We start from the raw sequence: 18,530 nt of genomic DNA on the forward strand, positions 1-18,530 counted from the left end.
TTTTGTTGTTTTTAATCAGAAAAACAACATCGACAAGAGGAAAAATATTCAAAGCATGATAATATGTTTTTTCTTAGTTTGACATTGACATTTTTTTTTGCGTGGTGTTCATTACTAATATTGCCCCCTCCCAAAAAAAAGAAAGAATAAGGTTTGTTTATTCCAAAAGTTCGTCATTCCGAATCAAAAGCACGCAAAGTCCCTGTGCGTATAGATGTTTGTTCATCAGAAAATGTAATAGATTTCGTTGATCCGAACAATTTGTGGCATTATTCCGAAGGTCCGTTAGTCCGAAAACTCTTCACCCGGTACGAAATTTATTTATCTATTTATTTATGTTTTTATGTATTTATTTATTTATTTGCTTATGGTATTTATATTTTAGGATTAAGAACGTTGAGAATACCGAACCCCTTATTTCGAGTCGAAGATCCTTCAAAAAACGAAACTTTTTTTCCGCCTTCGTTATTTTGGGATTTACGAGCCTTCGAAATGACTGCAACTATGTCTGGTTTGGTTTTTTTTTTTCAGTCGAGCGGGGGGGGGGGGGGGGGGGGGGGGGGGGGGGGGGATGGGTCATTCAGGAAAAAAGATATAGGCGGAAGGGAAAATCTTGAGGCAAGAAATAAGTTAAATTCCCATTTTGACATCGTTAATTTTTTGTGTGATGTTTGTATTCTGGAAAGAGTTATATACTTATTCCGTTGGTTGTCGTTCTTCCGAATCCGAGCCTTCGGAATAACGAACTTAAGTAACGAACTTATCTATGTTTTGTTTGTTTGTTTGTTTTTTCAGTCGAGCAGTGGAGGGGGGGGGTTATTCAGAAAAGAAATATAGACAGGAGGGATAATTTAGAGCCAAGAAATCACTTTAATTCTCAGTTTGACATCGTTAATTTCTTTGAGTGGTGGTTATCATTCCGAAAAGAGTCAGGTAGGCCTACTTATTTCAGTGGTTCGTTCTTCCGTATCCGAAAAACCCAAAATTCCACGTGCCTAGATGTTTGTTACTATAGTAATCTGAAAATGTAATAGGGTTCGTTAATCCGAACATTTTGTGACATTCTGAAGGTTCATTAATCTGAAAATGGGAAATAAGGTTCATTTATCGGAAAACGAATAACCTGGTACAAACTTTGTTTTGTTTTCGGATTAACAGCATTTAGAAAACCAAACCTTCCTTCGTTTTTTAATTGACCACTCTTCAAACTAACAACACAATTTTGTTGTTGCTGTTATTCTTTGGGTTTTTTTGTTATTCAAGATAATGATAAAGCTTCTCTTCTTTGTCTGCTAGTACAATGTAGCGCTTTCTATTCATTAAAAAACAGCAGTGGCCATTCAAAGAGGGACGCCTCGGGACACATCGGGACGCACATTCTACAGAAAGCAAAATAAAATGTGATGAATGTATGCTGGCTTCAAGTTGATGGGACCAGGCCCTGTGAGAAATTTGACTTGCAAGTGCAAGCATGTATTGCCTGAAACATTGCGTTGAATCAGAAACAAACGCAAAGTTGCATTTAATTAATCAAGGTTACGTTCGATATTTGCCTACAAAATCAAGCTTCCGTTTAGCAATGAACTTGCTTGCATTTAAATGCAAATTTGCGTAATTGCATTTCTGTTTTAGCTCTCACAACTATGGGCCTCACAAAATTTCATCTCAAGCTCACGGCTTAGATTATGTGCGTACGTATGCTCGTACGCTATACCATACATATTGCGTATCAGGGATTCGGATCGGGAGTAGCGAGCGAGTAGCGCGAAACGGTAAATTCGCGATTTTTGTAAGCATTAGGCAATATTTATGGCAGGGCAGGCATTTCTTCCTTGTTTAATGCTGAATTTGGTTCGCAATTGCATTGCTGAGGAGCTGTATCATGTCACAATTCATTTCTGTAACCTAGAATATTAGTAAGTGTAATTTTCAGGTCAAAACAGTGCATGGCCCCAAACCCTGTCCTATTGCCGATGGCTTCTTCGCTTTGTTTGCTAGTAATATGTAGCACTTTCTGTTTCATTTGATTAGTCAAGGTTGCGTTCGATATTTGCCTGCGTACGGAATCAAGCTTCCTTTTAGCAATGAACTTGCTTGCGTTTCTATGAAAATTTGCGTACGGTTCGGGGACTTGAATTTGATGTTTTAGCTCTCACAACTGTGCTTCATAAAATTTCATCTCAAGCTCAGGGCGCAGATTGTGTGTATAAATATAAATACTAGTACTCGTACGCTATACTACACGCATGCGTATCAGGGATTCGTATCATGAGTAGCGAGCGAATAGCGCGAAACGGTAAATTCGCGATTTTTGTAAGCATCAAGCAATATTTATGGCATTTCTTCCTTAATACTAATTGCCGAATTTGGTTCGCAGTTGCATTGCTGAGGAGTTGAATCATGTCACAATTCATTTCTGTAACCTAAAATATCAGTAAGTGTAATTTTCAGTTCAAAACAGTGCGTGGCCCCAAATCCTGGATTGCCGATGGCTTCTCCGCTTTGTTTGCTAGTAGTATAAGCTTTCTATTCATTACAAAACAATAGTCGCCATTCAACGAGGGACGCTTCGAGACGCATCGGGACGCATCGGGAGGGTAGATTACGAAGGAGCTTATTTTGCGGACGTAGCGCGACGGCCACCAGGTAAGCGCCTTTTCGTACATGCAACGTTCCATTTGTGAGGGCTCGTCTTTTACAAGTATACTTGGGAATTAGCCGACGCTTTGCGACGCTCGGCGGCGCCCAGCGACACGCAGTCTAAACTAGTGATTGTACACCGTCGCTAACCGTCGCTGGGTGTCCTTTGACGTCGGAAATTGAAAGAAATTTGCAGAAGCGTCGCACCGCGTCGCTCTCCGCCTCCAATTTACCAGGATACTGGTTATCTGCTAACAATAACCAAGTTAGCATGGACTTGTGTCTACACACCATGCGGCAGAGTTTAGGTATGGAGGTTCAAGTTTTGTTGTCTTTTTATCTGATTATTACCTGGAGAGGCCAGAAGAAGATGAAGGTGAGGAGAACTCCAGCGATGGCTGCCCAGCCGACGATGAAAGAAGCAGCCACCAGGATGGCCAGAATAAGGATGATTGCAGTCAAGAGGAAGTTACCATAGACACAGACGTCAAACAGACGCTGGCTGTCATTGGCACAGATGTTCACAATCTGTCGAGTTTTTTGTTTGAAATGATGAAACATAATGACATGGGAGATTGTGACGAGGACAAAAATTATGGAAAGTATGAGCATTTATGAGTGAACCACAACTAAATTTACCACATACTTCTACATAAGCAGAAATGAAAGTCTACTAACATTTTGATTTACAAAATAGTTCACGTTAAGCATTAAGTATTAATATAAAACAAAAACAAAAAACAAAAAAAGTTTAGTTTTATGATCAGTCTAACCAGATCATGGAAAGCCTGGATAAATACATTATTAAACTAGAAATGTCGCTATGGCGACTGGTATGCCTCCGCCATAATGTATGGTTCTCCTAATAGGTCTATAGCACAATGTCTTCATAATGTGTGATGACAGTTTCACATAAGTGGCAAAATATCAAAATGACAGGTTTGTCAAAAATGTGTTAAATGTTCACTTTCCTTGACCTAGGTTCAATCAGATGAATGGCTATATTGTCTAAGAGTGCAGGTATTTGGGGATGTGAGGATTTTTACTTGACTTTTGACCCTTTTATAATTTTATGCATTGAATAATTTTTAAAGGTATGGAGAAAAAGTGTAACTTCAGTTTTGAATAGTGAAATTTTAGCATTTATCCTGGCCTTTGACCCTATAATTCCCAAGAGACTCACTGTCAGGTAGAACATGCATAAATATGTACTACAAAGTTGTAAGTTACATGATACCTTGAGTCATTTCCAAGACATGGAGCAAGAAGTGAATTTTAGCACTTTCACTTGACCTTTGACCTTTTGACCTTTTACCTTAATGGCAAGAAACTTCCCAGAGAATCTCTATTGGGTAATACATGTATATATTAAGTTTCAAGAAAAATCCTGCAGGCATTGCATAAACCTGAGGGATATAGTGAAATTTTGAGGAGTTAACCTTGAACTTTGACCCCTGACCTTTGACCCATGACCCCTAAATTCCCTTGATAATCACTGCCCAGTACATGTATATGTACTAATTTTTAAGTTCCATGAAGATACCTTGAACCATTTGCGAGATATGGAGAAAGAAGTGAAATTTTAACATTTTCACTTGACCTTTTGACCTTTGACGTCATGACCCAAAACTCTCTCTGGAGAATTTTCATTTGGTAGTACATGTATACACTAAGTTTCAAGAAAATACTTTCAGGCATTGCAAAGATATGGGGGAAGTAGTGAAATTTTGAGTATTTGACCTTGACCTTTGACCTTGAGCATGTGCACCTAAAAGTTGATATGCCCAACTTCACCCACTCATACATATACATGCCAAGTTTCATTAGGATACCTCAAACGGTTTTTTAGTTACGCTGTCCACAAAATTGATTACGGACGGACGGAAGGACGGATGGACAACCCGAAAACATAATGCCTCCGGCGACACTTCGTGGCGGAGGCATAAAAATTTCTAACACAGAGAAACATCCACTTGCTAATAATTCCCCACTTTGTTTTCATGGACACTATCAAAGATTTTAGAGATAAAAAATAATACTAAATGATATTTAGTATAAAATCACTCAAATCAGAGTTTGGCGCTGTATCCATACACAATACTAAATCACTCACACAGGTGCACTGGCACAACCTATATGGTTGCACAAAAATACCCTGGGAAATCCTCATTGTGCTTTCTTGTACCTTTGATTTGGAATACAAAATATCAACACTGGAAGTACAGAATATCAGCATTTGAAGTAAAATCGATTGATCGATCAAATTGATGCGAAAGACTATCTACCAGCTCTCGTCTGTAAGCACACACACACACCAACACACACACACACGCACACAAATGAGTGTGAAATCATTTTTAAGATACCAACCTCTCCAACACTCCGGTCTTGGAGGTTGCGGAGGCATGCAATCTTCTTGAAGACGAAAGAAAGAATACCACTACGGAGTCGGGTCGCTGTACGCATGCTAGTCATCCAAAATGTGACATCACTGATGACACGGATGAAGTTGACTCCCAGAATGCAACAGACGATGATGTAACCATCTGAATCTGGAGCATTGTGGTCGTCGGTGAAATTGAGCAAAGCCTGAACTAGGACTGCCTGTGGTTGTAAGTGTAGGTGCAGAGGAGAATGTGAACATAATCCTAAAACTTCCATCTCTGTAATATGATATGCTTATATGCATTCATATTTGACTGAAAGGAGACAGACAGACACACACACACACACACACACACACACACACATACATACACAAACTCACTTATCAAAATCGACAAATCAATCATATGCATCTATTCATTTATACCTGAATTCCTTTTTTTAATGTCTTCAGCATCATGATCTTATGAAATGACGACAATAATCATGCAAGTATTAATAATGACAAAAGAAAATTTTTTTGTGTTTGTATCTACAGGTGGGCATAGAGACAATATCCCATTGCCCTACAAACTCGAGAAAACTACATACCCCTTAAAACAATGTTATGTAGAGCATGGAAAAAAGTAATTATTCATAAAAGTGTCACAAATCAAAATATTTAGAGATTTTTTTTTTCTATCTTTATTAGAGTACTTTATGTCTGGCAAACTGCAGTCAACCTCACCAAAGTCATCCTTGCACAAGGCAAAAAATTGGTTAAGTGAGAGAAAATTGTATGCAAATAAATATAATTGTGCGTTGATCTCATCGTTTCGGTCAAACTCATGTTAAGTCCAAGGATTTTTTTCTAGTTTCTTTGGATTCACCATAGGATAGCAAGCCCTATGTTTTTTCTACAATTTGTATGAATACATGAACATTTTAAATTTCAAGTAAATGTGTTGCTGTCTGATATGACAAGAATTCTTGCGTTCGCCTTAGGTGTACAATGAAAAGTGCACTTTACTCACAGATATGGTGATGAGGCAAGCAGCGTAAAAGAGAAGGGCTGTGACAATGACGATCAGCCGAGTCCTAACAAACTTCATCGCTACTCGCCCCATGCTGGCCTTCTCTTGCCCCTTACGAGCAACTTCCTCATTCCACATCTTTTCAAATCTGTGCATTAGTGAAAAAATTAAAGAGACTAGTTAAGCAGACGGAAGAATGACAGTAAGCCTATAACTAGAACAAAATGAAGTACAAATAGTTTGTAGTAAACTTTAAAAAAATTTATTATTAGCCTTTAGTTTTGACGTTGCAATTTTACTACACTAAGAGAAACATATCACATGAGGCAATTTATTACCAACTTATAAAACTGTAAATATATTATATATACACATGCAAAATGTCCATGTATCACAGTGTCACTACACTGAAGTCTTCTCAATCAATTCTGTAATACATGTAAAATCCGTTTTGCTCAAACACATTTTCATACATAGCTGTAACTATAGATATGTGCAAGTGTATATACGTGTGTGTGTGTATATGTATATTTATCTATGTATGCACATACATACACTTGTATGTAAAGATCGATAGAGGAGAAAACTTTGTGTATATGAATATTAAAGAGAGAGTGATATACAAATTACAATTAGGCATACACTGCAATACACATACATGTATAAAGAGTTAAATCTGTCAACTAATCACAACATTAATACACACTGCTTATCTAGATAGACTGCTAAACCAGACATTCTTTAATTTATTAATAAGTCAAACATGACATGTGATTTAATTGTCAATGAATTTTATATGATTGAAACTTCCATTGTTGCTGCAGATGAAAGAGGTAACATATTTCACGCTCAAAGACTGGGTGTCTTGTTCTCACCTCAGCCCATTGAGGTATCCAGTGTCCAGCTCAGAGTTATCAGGAATGTCTTCAAATTTCAAGGCATTCTTGATGGACTGAACAAACATGGATGTCATCCAGTTGACGGTGAGAAATGAGAACAGTCCATAATGATCGAGGGGGGAGTAGGTCTCTTCTCTGAAAAGTGAAAAGATCGACAGAAGCACAATCTTAAATCAATATCTCTTGGTGCATTTCCATAGAGCATCCATTCCCAATTAGTACGATTGCTTTTTTCCAACCCGGCTCCTTAAGGAAGCTCAACAGGGAAAGCCTGACACTTTGTTTTCTTGTGTTTTGTTTGTTTATTTTGTTTCTCTGTTATCACTTGTATTGTTTTGCAAATGCCGAATAAATAATAATAATAATAATAATAATAATAATAATAATAATAACAATAGTAACTACCACCTGAAACCAGTGTTCACTATTAGCAAATATTTTTGTCTGAACTGAGCTGTTTCACAAGCTGAGTGCCAATAAAAAAAATGTCAACAAGTTGGCACCTTCAAGTGATTTACAGACAGCATGTAAACACTTAATAGGTGTGCGAATACATGTGTGCATGAGACATGTACACTACATGCAGTCGAAATGAAGGGATATCTTCAGCAAAACACATACATTTGGATCAATGTGTCATTTCTGACTGCTGGTAAATATTTCCTACAGTCTTCTGGGCAAGATAATTCTACCATTCCACTTCCCAATATGATTTTGAACAAAGCCTGGTTCAAACTTGTTTTAAAAAACAAAATATATCAAGACTGAGTGCCATTGCCCTCACACACAACTTATTTTGTTTTGGATATACACTTATTTTCTTTTTTTTTTTTTTTTTTGCTTTCACGTAAGTCAAAGAAGTTAAAGTCTGCATGAAAATGAAAAAGCTGTATGAAGAGAAATATACAACTACATACTAATTGTTTTTAATCAGGCTGGTTTTCAGTCTTTTTTTGTTTTACCTGCGGTGTATGCATTTGTGCTCTGCTATGTGTTAACATCATACTTGTCAGATAAATCAGACAATATTTTCTTTTTTCTGATGAGTCATCTGTTTCCAACACCCCCTGTGTCACTAGATAACAGCCATGCCTAACATTCCTTCACTGATGCTGTTATAAGTCGATTTCAAAGCAAACACATTATGACTTAATTTTTCAATATTTGCACAGTACCATGCCTCTGTATTACCAGTATTTTCCAGCGGCTCCCAGAATGTGAAAGATAATGACTATTAACGTGACATCATGACCAAACCTCACCCCAAAGATGCCATAACATCTCCTTCCCTTCAAAATGCAACATTTGACCACTTCTTGTCTAATTCTAAGAGGAGCCTGTATAGCTGTATGCTTTCCAAACTTTTATATACTTTTGATTTGACTTTTCATGCACTTCTTTCCAAAATGAAGTGGAAAATCAGGGGGGGGGTGGTGAAAGGATGGGGGAGGGAGGGGGAGATTGAGTGTTTGATATTAAGATTAGTGTACATTGTACTTTGATGGAAGTGAGACATTTGCTTCCATTCTGAAATGACACTCTCAGAAATGTCTTACTGTATAGATATCACAAGCCAAACTAAGTGAAGAATAATCCAAACGAGAATGCAAATGACAAATCAACAGGAGAGTAGAATTGTGCTTGACTCACACTCTATCTTCGGTATTACCTAGGACATCAATAATTTCACTATTTAAGAAAACAGAACAGTGTGATGTGGATTTATTCATAAACAGACAATGAAGGGGGAATACATTCACAACTTTACAATACACATTCAATTTGGCTGTTCATTTCTTCTACGTAACATTAAATGGTTTAGATTTATTTGTCTGCATTTACAGTGTAGGACTTGCACAAAAATTGGACAGTCATGCAATGCCGTGCCAGTTCAAAGAAAAACCCAAACAAAAGACACATCTGTTGTTTCACTCTTGGACTTCACTGCCTGTACACTTGTCAGTTCACGGAAACTAAATTTTCACACTAATCGAGTTTGGCCTGGGGTCTATTGAGCAATTTACCACCAGACTGTGTTAAAACAAAATTACATCATAAAACACTTCAGAAAAACCAACAATGGGAAACTATGTGTTTAAGAAGGCTAGTTGTGGCTGCTGAAGCCGACCTTTGGCCAAATACTCCACTTCAGGCTTAACTAGTTGTACTATCAGGGGCTGTTTACCAAGCCAGCTACTTATAAACTAAACTCCTATTTGCATTTTCCTGATAGAGTGGGTACTGATTAGAAACTATTAAGAAAGCCTTGTAACTCCTGGACTGGGTGAGTCTCTCTCTCATAGGAGTTAACCCCTTCTGGACCATCATCTCAGAATGATTTTAGCTTTACACACAAACAAGCTGCCGATGGCAACGAAGAGTTAAAGAGCAAATCTCTGACACATTTCAACCAGGAGGTGACTTGGTGAACCTGAATTTTGTTTTGTTTGTTCCAACTTTGCCTGTCTTGCCTTGTAGTTATCTCATATTGTGTGTTTGCCATCTAAATTAAGACAACTCCACCATATTTTGGTCCTTAAGAGAGTTTTGATGAGAGCTTACGATAGAAGAGAACTCAGGTAATTTACTGCATTTAGTCTCTCACAGAAGTAGATTTTTGTTTCCACTCTTTACACAATGAGCTTTGTGTCATTGCCAATTGTCTGAGACTCTGAGTTGTTTTGTGATGACAAACACCAACTTTTCACTAACTGTGGTGAAATAAATCACCATTTTCTACGACCACTCTTACCAACAGTAAACTGACATTTTCAGAAATCTCTGGATAATACATTTTTGCTGAAGTGATTCCCTACATAGTCTATCTCAGATTTGAAAAGATGTTATTCCATTTCCATAGCATGAATCATATCATAAATGCATTGATACGTATATAATAAACAATAATTGAAATCATAAGTCCAGCATCACTGCCTCAAAAGTTTACAAAATGTCAGTAACACAGCAGAAGTGAGAGTAGAACACAACATTACAGCCTGCCAAAACCGTCCTATTGAATATTATATGAATACATTTATAAGCATTTTTTTTTTTCATTTTGCTTGCTGTCTCAATGAAAGCAAAGCTGTTGTAAAAACTTCACTACCTCATCTATCTTGATGGTGATTTTTATAGATATGTTGTAAACTTGACATATTTCCTTTGATTGTGACAAAGGTCACAGCTCACTTGTGATAATTCCTTTGTTCAATGATTCACACTCTTACTGGAATTATATCTAAGTGAATGCATGTGCGTTTTCACACATCAAATATATCAGAAAATTTCAAAGGGATAAAAGTTCAGATTTTCTATGCAATTATTAACAACTGCATGCACTAAACTAAACATTAAATTGTGTACTTACAAAAACACTGTAGCACAAAGTAACAAAAAGAAAAAAAAATATTCAGTATTCAGAGTCATGAAATCAGCTGCACACATTTACAAGACAAGGAATAAAATATGAAAGAATTATGGGACATATTGACTTACTTTGGCTTTTTCCTGATTGGGATGAAGACTTTCAGGGGGTCAACATATTTTTTGATGCCCTTTTTGCTCTTCAGGTCCCTGTAGGTTATCTCTGGAATCAGCTCCACCCCCTCCTCCGTCTCAATGTCGGCTAGGGCAGCATTGTCGATTAGGTCGGCTGGGAGAGCCGAGATGAAGCCTCCGACACCAGAGCTCTTTCCATTCTTGTCTGCCTTCTGCGGTGGCATGCTGAGATCTTGTCACTTTCACAACCCCAGCTGCCTATATGAAGACCAGACAAGCAGTGTGTCAAGTCATGGCAAACTCAGGTGGCAAAATAATCAGACAAAAGTTAGTGCAGCTCAGCATTCCAAATCTCCTCCATGTCCATTAATACACAGACAGTCAGTTGCACTGTGATATGCCTAATGATTCTCATTTTACTTCATATGAAAACTTGTTATCAAGAAGTTACTGCCAGTAAACATCTTTATACCATTGATATTTTTTTATATGAAATGAAACACCATAAAGACTGAATAAGGAAGACAACATATATTCATTAAAAGTGTACGCAAAAAGCAACATTCAACAGAAGTAGTGGAGATAAATGAGTAGATGGAGAAGTCATTTCAGAAGACAATTTGTCAAGAAAGAAGAAAACCGAATGAAATTAAAACAGGATACACAGAAAATACAAAAGGATATGACAGTAAAACTTTGTGAGAAAAGAAAGAGAGTACAAATTTCCAAACTATTCAACTTACTTATCAAGGAGTTGTTAACACCACTAGGTTGAAAGATGGTTTCTGCAATGCTCAGTTCTCGTAATCACAATTTCTTGCGTCTTTAATCTCTGGAAAAGAGATTCAAGAAAAAGGAAAAAAATGATTTTAACAGAGTGCTGACTACAGATCTAACTTAGGTCCTGAGTGACTTGAGTACCTTACAATTTGCACATTCTTCATTTTACGACTTTATATTGCAGTACAGAATTATTCAGTCAGCAATTACAGCTACATTGTCAATAATTTTCACTTTTTTACTTCTAATTTGTCACTATTAAAGTGACAATTTACTGGCAAATTGTTTCTAAAATGTGAATGAAAAATCAATAAATTATCCGCCCATTCTAATGCTGGAAATAGACCCTCACCTTTTGGTAAATGACACATTACAGGTGCTTATAATTGGACTGAGAAATGATGTACCTGTAGATCCTGTAAGACAGTGCCTTCCCTTTGGGAGATAATTAACAAACCAACAATGGTTGATTCGCTGGAAGTCACCTCTGTACAGAGTGAACTTTGGACAGCATGCTAATGGATGAACTTCCCTTAATCAGTATCGTCAGATACTTGATCCATCACCACAACTTATCTCTCCTCAACAGAAGGCATTTGAGCTTTAAGGTACCAAACGTTTCTCTCCTTTTACCTCCATATGATATCACTACTAACACAACTGGTTCTTATTCTCTCCCTCTCCCTCTCTCTCTCTCTTTCTTTCTATCTCTCTCTTCCTATCTCTCTATAACACTTTTTTCTCTGTAAGAAATGAAAATGATAGTATGGGGGAGTTTATGGATTTGTTTACTTCCTTTACATTACTAAAATACAGAGTGTGTTTATATTTCATAAGAGGCTTGTTAATTGTTACAAAGACCACTACTTCATTTAATATTTCTTCAAGAAATGAAGATTAATTGATATTTTGTACTGAACAGCCCTTTAATATTTTCAAGATTTTCTGAAAAAGAAGTTCTGTACATTACATCAATATTTAAAGAAATATATGAACTGCAAAAACGTGAGATGCAATCAAGCACACAGGAACATTGATTTCTTACATGCGCTATAGAACTCAACTATAATTCTGCCATTCCTTGACAAAAGGAAGCAACTCTGTGGAATGAGTTTCTTAGTAAATGAAGAAAAACGTCATTGTTTTACGAGGAAATCTGTAGAGTTGATTCCTTTTGATATGTCTATATTTCAGAAATTGGGGGTCATGTGTCCTCAATTTCTTTACAATCATGTAAAGCATGGCAAAATACCCTAAATCAAGAAAAAAATTAGACTTTGATAAAATTTACAGTTAATTCCTTTTGTCATGGGATGGCAGAATTATTATCATTATCATTGATACTATTATTATTATTATTATTATCATTATCATTATCATCATTATTATTACATGTATTATCATTATCATTATCATTATCAATATCATTATTATCACTCTTCTTCTTCTTATTATTATTATCATTATTATTAAGTATCACTATCATTATTTCTACTATGATTATTATTACAATTATGATTACTATTATGCCCTTTAAAGCACAAATTTGATTAAATACATCAAAGGTTAGCTATAAGCAAAAACAAAGGTAGAAATAAACCCAATATCATCGTTATTATTACTCTTATCAGGAACTCAAATTTAAAAGCACTGTTTCAAAATGATGAGTAAGAATAAGTGATTAAGATTCAGGAGAGTGAGTTGATATGGTATCTCTGTTAGAGAGTGTGGGAAGGTAGCTTTGTTTATGTCGATTCACCTTTGTGACGACTTTCTCAGGCAAACCACTCTCGTTTCCTTCCCTATGATTGATGCTACCTCAGCTATTGAGACCAGGATGTGTGCATAAAACAGCCTGAGACTCTAGACCCGTGATTCTCAGGTCACCAGGGCAGTCATCAATCCACTGATTGGCCATAAAATAACTCTTCCTAAAGTTTTTAGAGAGGAAGCTGCAAATCTGAAGCTGATCTCTTGGCAATTTTGCTGTTTTTGACACAATACAACTTAAAAAAAAATTAAATCAATTATCTTGAACAATGAGCTGATATGAGTATAATTATTTTCTAAAACATAAAGGCATTTAAAGAGTGTATATCACACGTAAGAACATTTCACAGTAATTCAAATTAATGATGTTGTGAGAATCACTTTGTCAGCACAAACAAGCATTGCAAATAAACTTATTAGGAGTAATGCCAGACATAGGGCCTACAGCAAACTTGGTGATCAAAATTGAATCTAAATTTTTTAAATGGTTTGAATGAATCTTTAAATTTGGAAAAATTTCAAATTATAAGTACATAGAAGATAGAAGAATTGAACTGGTATTTCATAGATGATTAATCTTGATATTTGGATCAAATGTCTTCTAGAATCTGAAACGATGTAATTAGACTTGTAGCTACCAAAATGAATGTCAGTCAAAGAATACTATTGCATGTGCACACAATCCCAACAGCATCCTCTTCAATCATTCTCTTCTTTAAGATTCATAAAATAGATAGATAAATAGATAGATTATCTAAAATTGAACAAAGATAAAACAAACATAAATGCAGAGCATATTTCAAATCATTTCCAATTTAACACCTGTGAGAGATTACAGACAGACAAACCTTGCTCCCCACTGTTCCCCAAGTCACTATGTTTTCATATCCAGGAATTGGTTAATCTGATTTATGTTTCCTATTTAGAGTCCTTGAGGATTTAGGACCTACTATTTCCCTCTGTCGGTCATTTCCATTACACTTCCTGTAAAATGGTTGGCTGATGTTGGGGGGGGGGGGGTGTAGACAAAACCAAGAATGGGTGACTTGGCAGAGTAACCTTAAGACAGATATATATCCATATGTTTCTTCTTCTCTCTTTCCTACACATTTAATATTACATGATAGCTTCATCTACTTCACAATATATTATGCCATTATGAAAATATTGTGTCAATATATTGATAAACAGTCTGTTCGGCAGTCATTTTCATCCAATATTGACCAATATTAGTCAATATGTAAAATCCCAAATTAGCCAAAGACAGTGATACATAAAAGATAATACTGGTAATAAAAGAAAAGAAAATGGTTTGAAGGGGAATTTGCATGAATAATTTGTGAAGCAGGTGAATGCAAAAATATTAGAAATGTACACTAATGAAGCTTGGGGGAAAGCCTTAGAACAGTAGATTTAAAAGTTTCATTAAATCTATATTCTGTCACTGCTGAATAAGAAGATTACCACAATTTGAGATGTCACAGTAAGCCAGTAATACATGGAAAATACATGGACAATATAAAGACATGATTTAATATTTCTTGCATGATGAAAGAGCAGTTGACTTACCATTTTTCAGAAGGCAGGGGGACTGATATCACCATCAACATACTATGTCAGTAACAAGTAGAAGGAATGTGTACTTTTCATTAAAAGAAATACAATTTGTCAATTCTCTTTATATTTTCTGCATATCAGTGCCCTCCTGTGACATCAGAAATTTTGGTATTTTTCTTATCCAGCAATGACACGCGGCTTTGAGCAAAAAATTTAAAAAATTGATATTTTCAAATGGGTCATATCTTATTCCTCACGCTTCATTAATATGTACAGTACTAATAATGTGTTAGCATTCTATTCACTGACACCATGTGTATGAAAGGTTACAGCTCGTTATTCCGAAGGTTCGTTATTCCGAAGGCTCTTTAATCCGAAGATTCGTAATTCCAAAGGTTCATTTTTCCTAATTTCATTTTCGGATTAATGAATCTTCAGAATAACGAACCTTTGGAATAATGCCACAAATGTTCGGATAAACGAACCCTTTTTCATTTTCGGATTAACGAACCTCTAGGTGCAGGGAATTTGTGTGTTTCGGATTAACGACCCTTCGGAATAACGAACCTTCGGAATAGCGAACCTTCGGAACAACGAACAGCACCCGTATGAAAATGTAAACTCCCTTTCACATTTCTCATATTTATGTGGCTAGATAAGTCATACTTTGGAGATTGTGTACAAAATATATGTACATACCACAAGCCAAATTCAAGAAAAGTTAAACATCTTCACAAGATATGAAAGTGTTTATACAAGGATGCCTTTTGCTTCTTACGTCACAAACTTTACAGCCTCCTACCCAACAAATATCTGTGATAAAAATGCTGAGTATAATCTAGTTGGTAGTTCTTAAAGGTGCTCATCTAATCAACACAAACAAAACCAAACTAAAGACCTGAGTGCTACCAGTATCACTTTTGTCTATGTGACAGTAATCTTCTTTTAAGAAATAACATAAATGCAGAAATTACGTGAGCCACAAATCAAGTTAATAAACATATTAACATGATTAATCAAAATAATGATACAATGTTCTCAGATTCATATATCTTAGTGACACAGTAGCCAGATAATAAAACACTAACACAAGAGCATTACTGATTCTTGTTAAATGGGTGACATCAACCATACATACTTTTTTTGGTAATTTAATTGGCAAAATAATTGAGTACACTCACCACTCGACGACTCTTCAGTTTTATGGCACCTAAGGCTGCACCCTTGAGTATATCGACGATGTTTACACTAGATTTCCCATCCTTGATTGTCGCTGTAGAAGAAGAAACACTGAGGGAGACACATTGATAGCAAACCTCCCTTTCGTCTTGTTGGAAGAGGTGCTTAGATATGAGCTACAACTCTCAGGTATGACACAGTTTTGTAGAGATTACTGTCTGATTGCACAGGCAGGAAGGGCTAAAAATGTGCTTGAGAGGGCTGGGTTAAACCATTCTCGAAAAGGGGTTTCACCATCAAATCAAAGTGTGATGTTATACAATAGAGATTGAATCTACTAACTTATCGATCTAAAATCAACATAAATAATGTCAGCTCCAACAAGCTTTGTCAAACATTGCAAAATTGTTTGGTTTAGTTTGCAGATCAATATGCACTTGATCTTACTTGTATTTGCTACACTTTTTGCATTTCTAGCCAATTTCTATGTACTTATCTCAAATGTAATATTAGACTTCACTTCATAAGCATCTCTTCATAATTTGAGTATTACCTTGTACCATTTTGCTTTACAAGCTTGAGACTTTTCTTACATTCTTAAATTTGCATTATTCATGTCATTATATAGGATAATGAAATTCTGGTATTATAATTCACCTTTTGAAATATTTCATGATTCCATATTTGCTTATATATCTTAGAACTAATATCATCCATTTTTTAGAAATATATTATCGTGTTGAGACAAAACTCATTGGTTCTACAATTCAGTATATGGAGATGAATAATCAGAATGAGTTTACAATCTGCATGAATAAAGCTATGTGGCCTACTTTGAAAAGAAAGGTCTTGCATAAAGTTCATTGATGCTTACTACAACTCAGATTATTGACAAGTGCTCTATTTAGTATCCTCTTCAAATTTACCGGTACCCCTCTAAATGTGTTCAGCTCTACAATTTATATCTCCCCTAACAACTACAATGGTACAGTCCAGTAGCTACCTTGGCGTGGTTAGCTTCAGAGCGTACTCTGGATTCAGACCTTTGCTGGTTAATGAGTGAAGGAGGAGGGGAGATAACGGGAGGCAAAGGTTGGAGAAGGGCGTCACCAAAACCAAGTCACACACTGACCGACCTACAGGTGGTATACATAATCATCATCTTTGTCTGAAGACCAGTTCTTGGGGAGGAAGGCAGGGAGGGGAGGGGAGATGAGGGTATCAAAGAAGTGCAGTTTACCCCCAAAATTGCATTGTATGTACTGATTAACATGTTCTAACAGAGATTTAGAAATGTAGTTCATATACATTGGGACTAGTGAGAGAGATAGAGCTGTTACCTAATAAAGAGTGCACTTCACCTAACTAATAGGGTCAGTAGACTTTATGCAGTCCGCACAGACGGCAAGTCTGTTTACATGGAAAGCAACATTTGTGTTTACTGTTAGGTCTGTATTCTACTGGCTGCAACATGTGAAAAATAGTGCAAAGTAATGACTAGGCACTTACGACACTTCAATATTTATTTGGTATTCATTAGATTTGGTTTGATTTGATTTGATTTGATTTGATTTGATTTGATTTATGCTCTGTATTGCATTGCTCTACAATTCCATCACTTTCAGCACCTTTAGCAAACATTATCTATACACATATTGTACAAAATATTACATAGTACTGTCACTTTGTACAATTTCAACAATTTTCATTACATATACATCTGTAATCATGTATCATAATCATGTCCATTACATATATCAATTTTCATACAGAATGGTCGCCAAGAATAAGCAAAAAGCTTGACTGGTTTTGTACTCAAACTGATAATAATTACCATCATTACAATAAATCAAAGGGATTCAACAAGATATTCATGGAAGAGAGAGGGAGAGAAAATGGGGTGAGAGCTGATAAAAACCTGGCAATACTCATCTTACCAGATCAACTTGCCAATGATATTGATACATTACATTGTCATCACAGTAATGATACAATGTACTGGGTTCTTCCTGGTGAGAAACCAAGTTTCCTATTTCACATGCGTAGATTTAAAAACTGCGTACCTGAAAACAATTATTTTCTTAACATGGTTGGGTACTGAAAGCAGATTGGATTGATATTATATGAAGGTGGTGGCTTGGCAGTGAGGTGACTCTTTAATGAAAAGTAAATATTTTAACTCCAGTCATGCTTAAGAGGGGATATGTAAATATAATATTCAATATGAAAAGTTGAAACAGAAATGAAAACAAATTATTTCACATGGATGGTCACGTAGTCACAACGGTGCACACCTGAGCAGTTATCCCTCCAAATCTGTAATTGCTGAAGTTTGAAACTTTTGCTGCACTGCCAGATTTCTAGTTTGCACAAAGTGTCAAAGTAATGTGCTGGGATCATTTTGAACAAGTTTTGAGTGTTTTTTGTTCAGCATAAATAATACAGAAATTGAGAAAATTATCTAATTCAACAAGAATTGCACAGCAACCATTTTATGGTTTTCCTGCATGCAACTGGGGGCTGGAATATGCTACAGACTTGGGTATGAGTAGGTGTATTTAGTATGTATGTACTCATTTATACCCCATTTTATAGATTTTATTGAATTATGCCTCATAATTTTCATAACATTTCTTTTTTTTATTGTACCAAAATTGCATTATCATTTCATTTCACTTTCAATTTTCAGGTGAATTTTTATATTTTCAATTGTAGTCACGTTTTCTACATAAATGTACTTCTATTGTAACACATATTCTCATTCTACTTTCTTATGGTATTTCTTCATGAATGATAAATCTTTATGTGT

General features: G+C 35.9%; 1 protein-coding gene across 1 annotated transcript in view; it reads right to left on the reverse strand.

The window, feature by feature from the left end:
* LOC139730776 (ATP-binding cassette sub-family C member 5-like) overlaps positions 1–15,920 on the reverse strand; it is a 35,372-nt gene extending 19,452 nt beyond the window's left edge. Inside the window, exons 1-7 of the mRNA XM_071641639.1 lie at positions 15,724–15,920; positions 11,179–11,267; positions 10,433–10,693; positions 6,914–7,072; positions 6,039–6,186; positions 5,011–5,244; positions 2,992–3,168 (exon numbers count right to left, since the gene is read on the reverse strand). Coding sequence (XP_071497740.1) covers positions 2,992–3,168; positions 5,011–5,244; positions 6,039–6,186; positions 6,914–7,072; positions 10,433–10,659 — 945 coding nt within the window. The 5' untranslated portion in view covers positions 10,660–10,693; positions 11,179–11,267; positions 15,724–15,920. The remainder of the gene's footprint in view (positions 1–2,991; positions 3,169–5,010; positions 5,245–6,038; positions 6,187–6,913; positions 7,073–10,432; positions 10,694–11,178; positions 11,268–15,723) is intronic.
* Between the last annotated feature and the right edge of the window lie 2,610 nt (positions 15,921–18,530).

Source organism: Diadema antillarum, unplaced genomic scaffold (genome assembly GCF_040938485.1).
Source record: "Diadema antillarum isolate AM-2024a unplaced genomic scaffold, OU_Dant_1.0 seq00000333_RagTag, whole genome shotgun sequence".
In the NCBI taxonomy this organism is placed as follows: Eukaryota; Metazoa; Echinodermata; class Echinoidea; order Diadematoida; family Diadematidae; genus Diadema; species Diadema antillarum.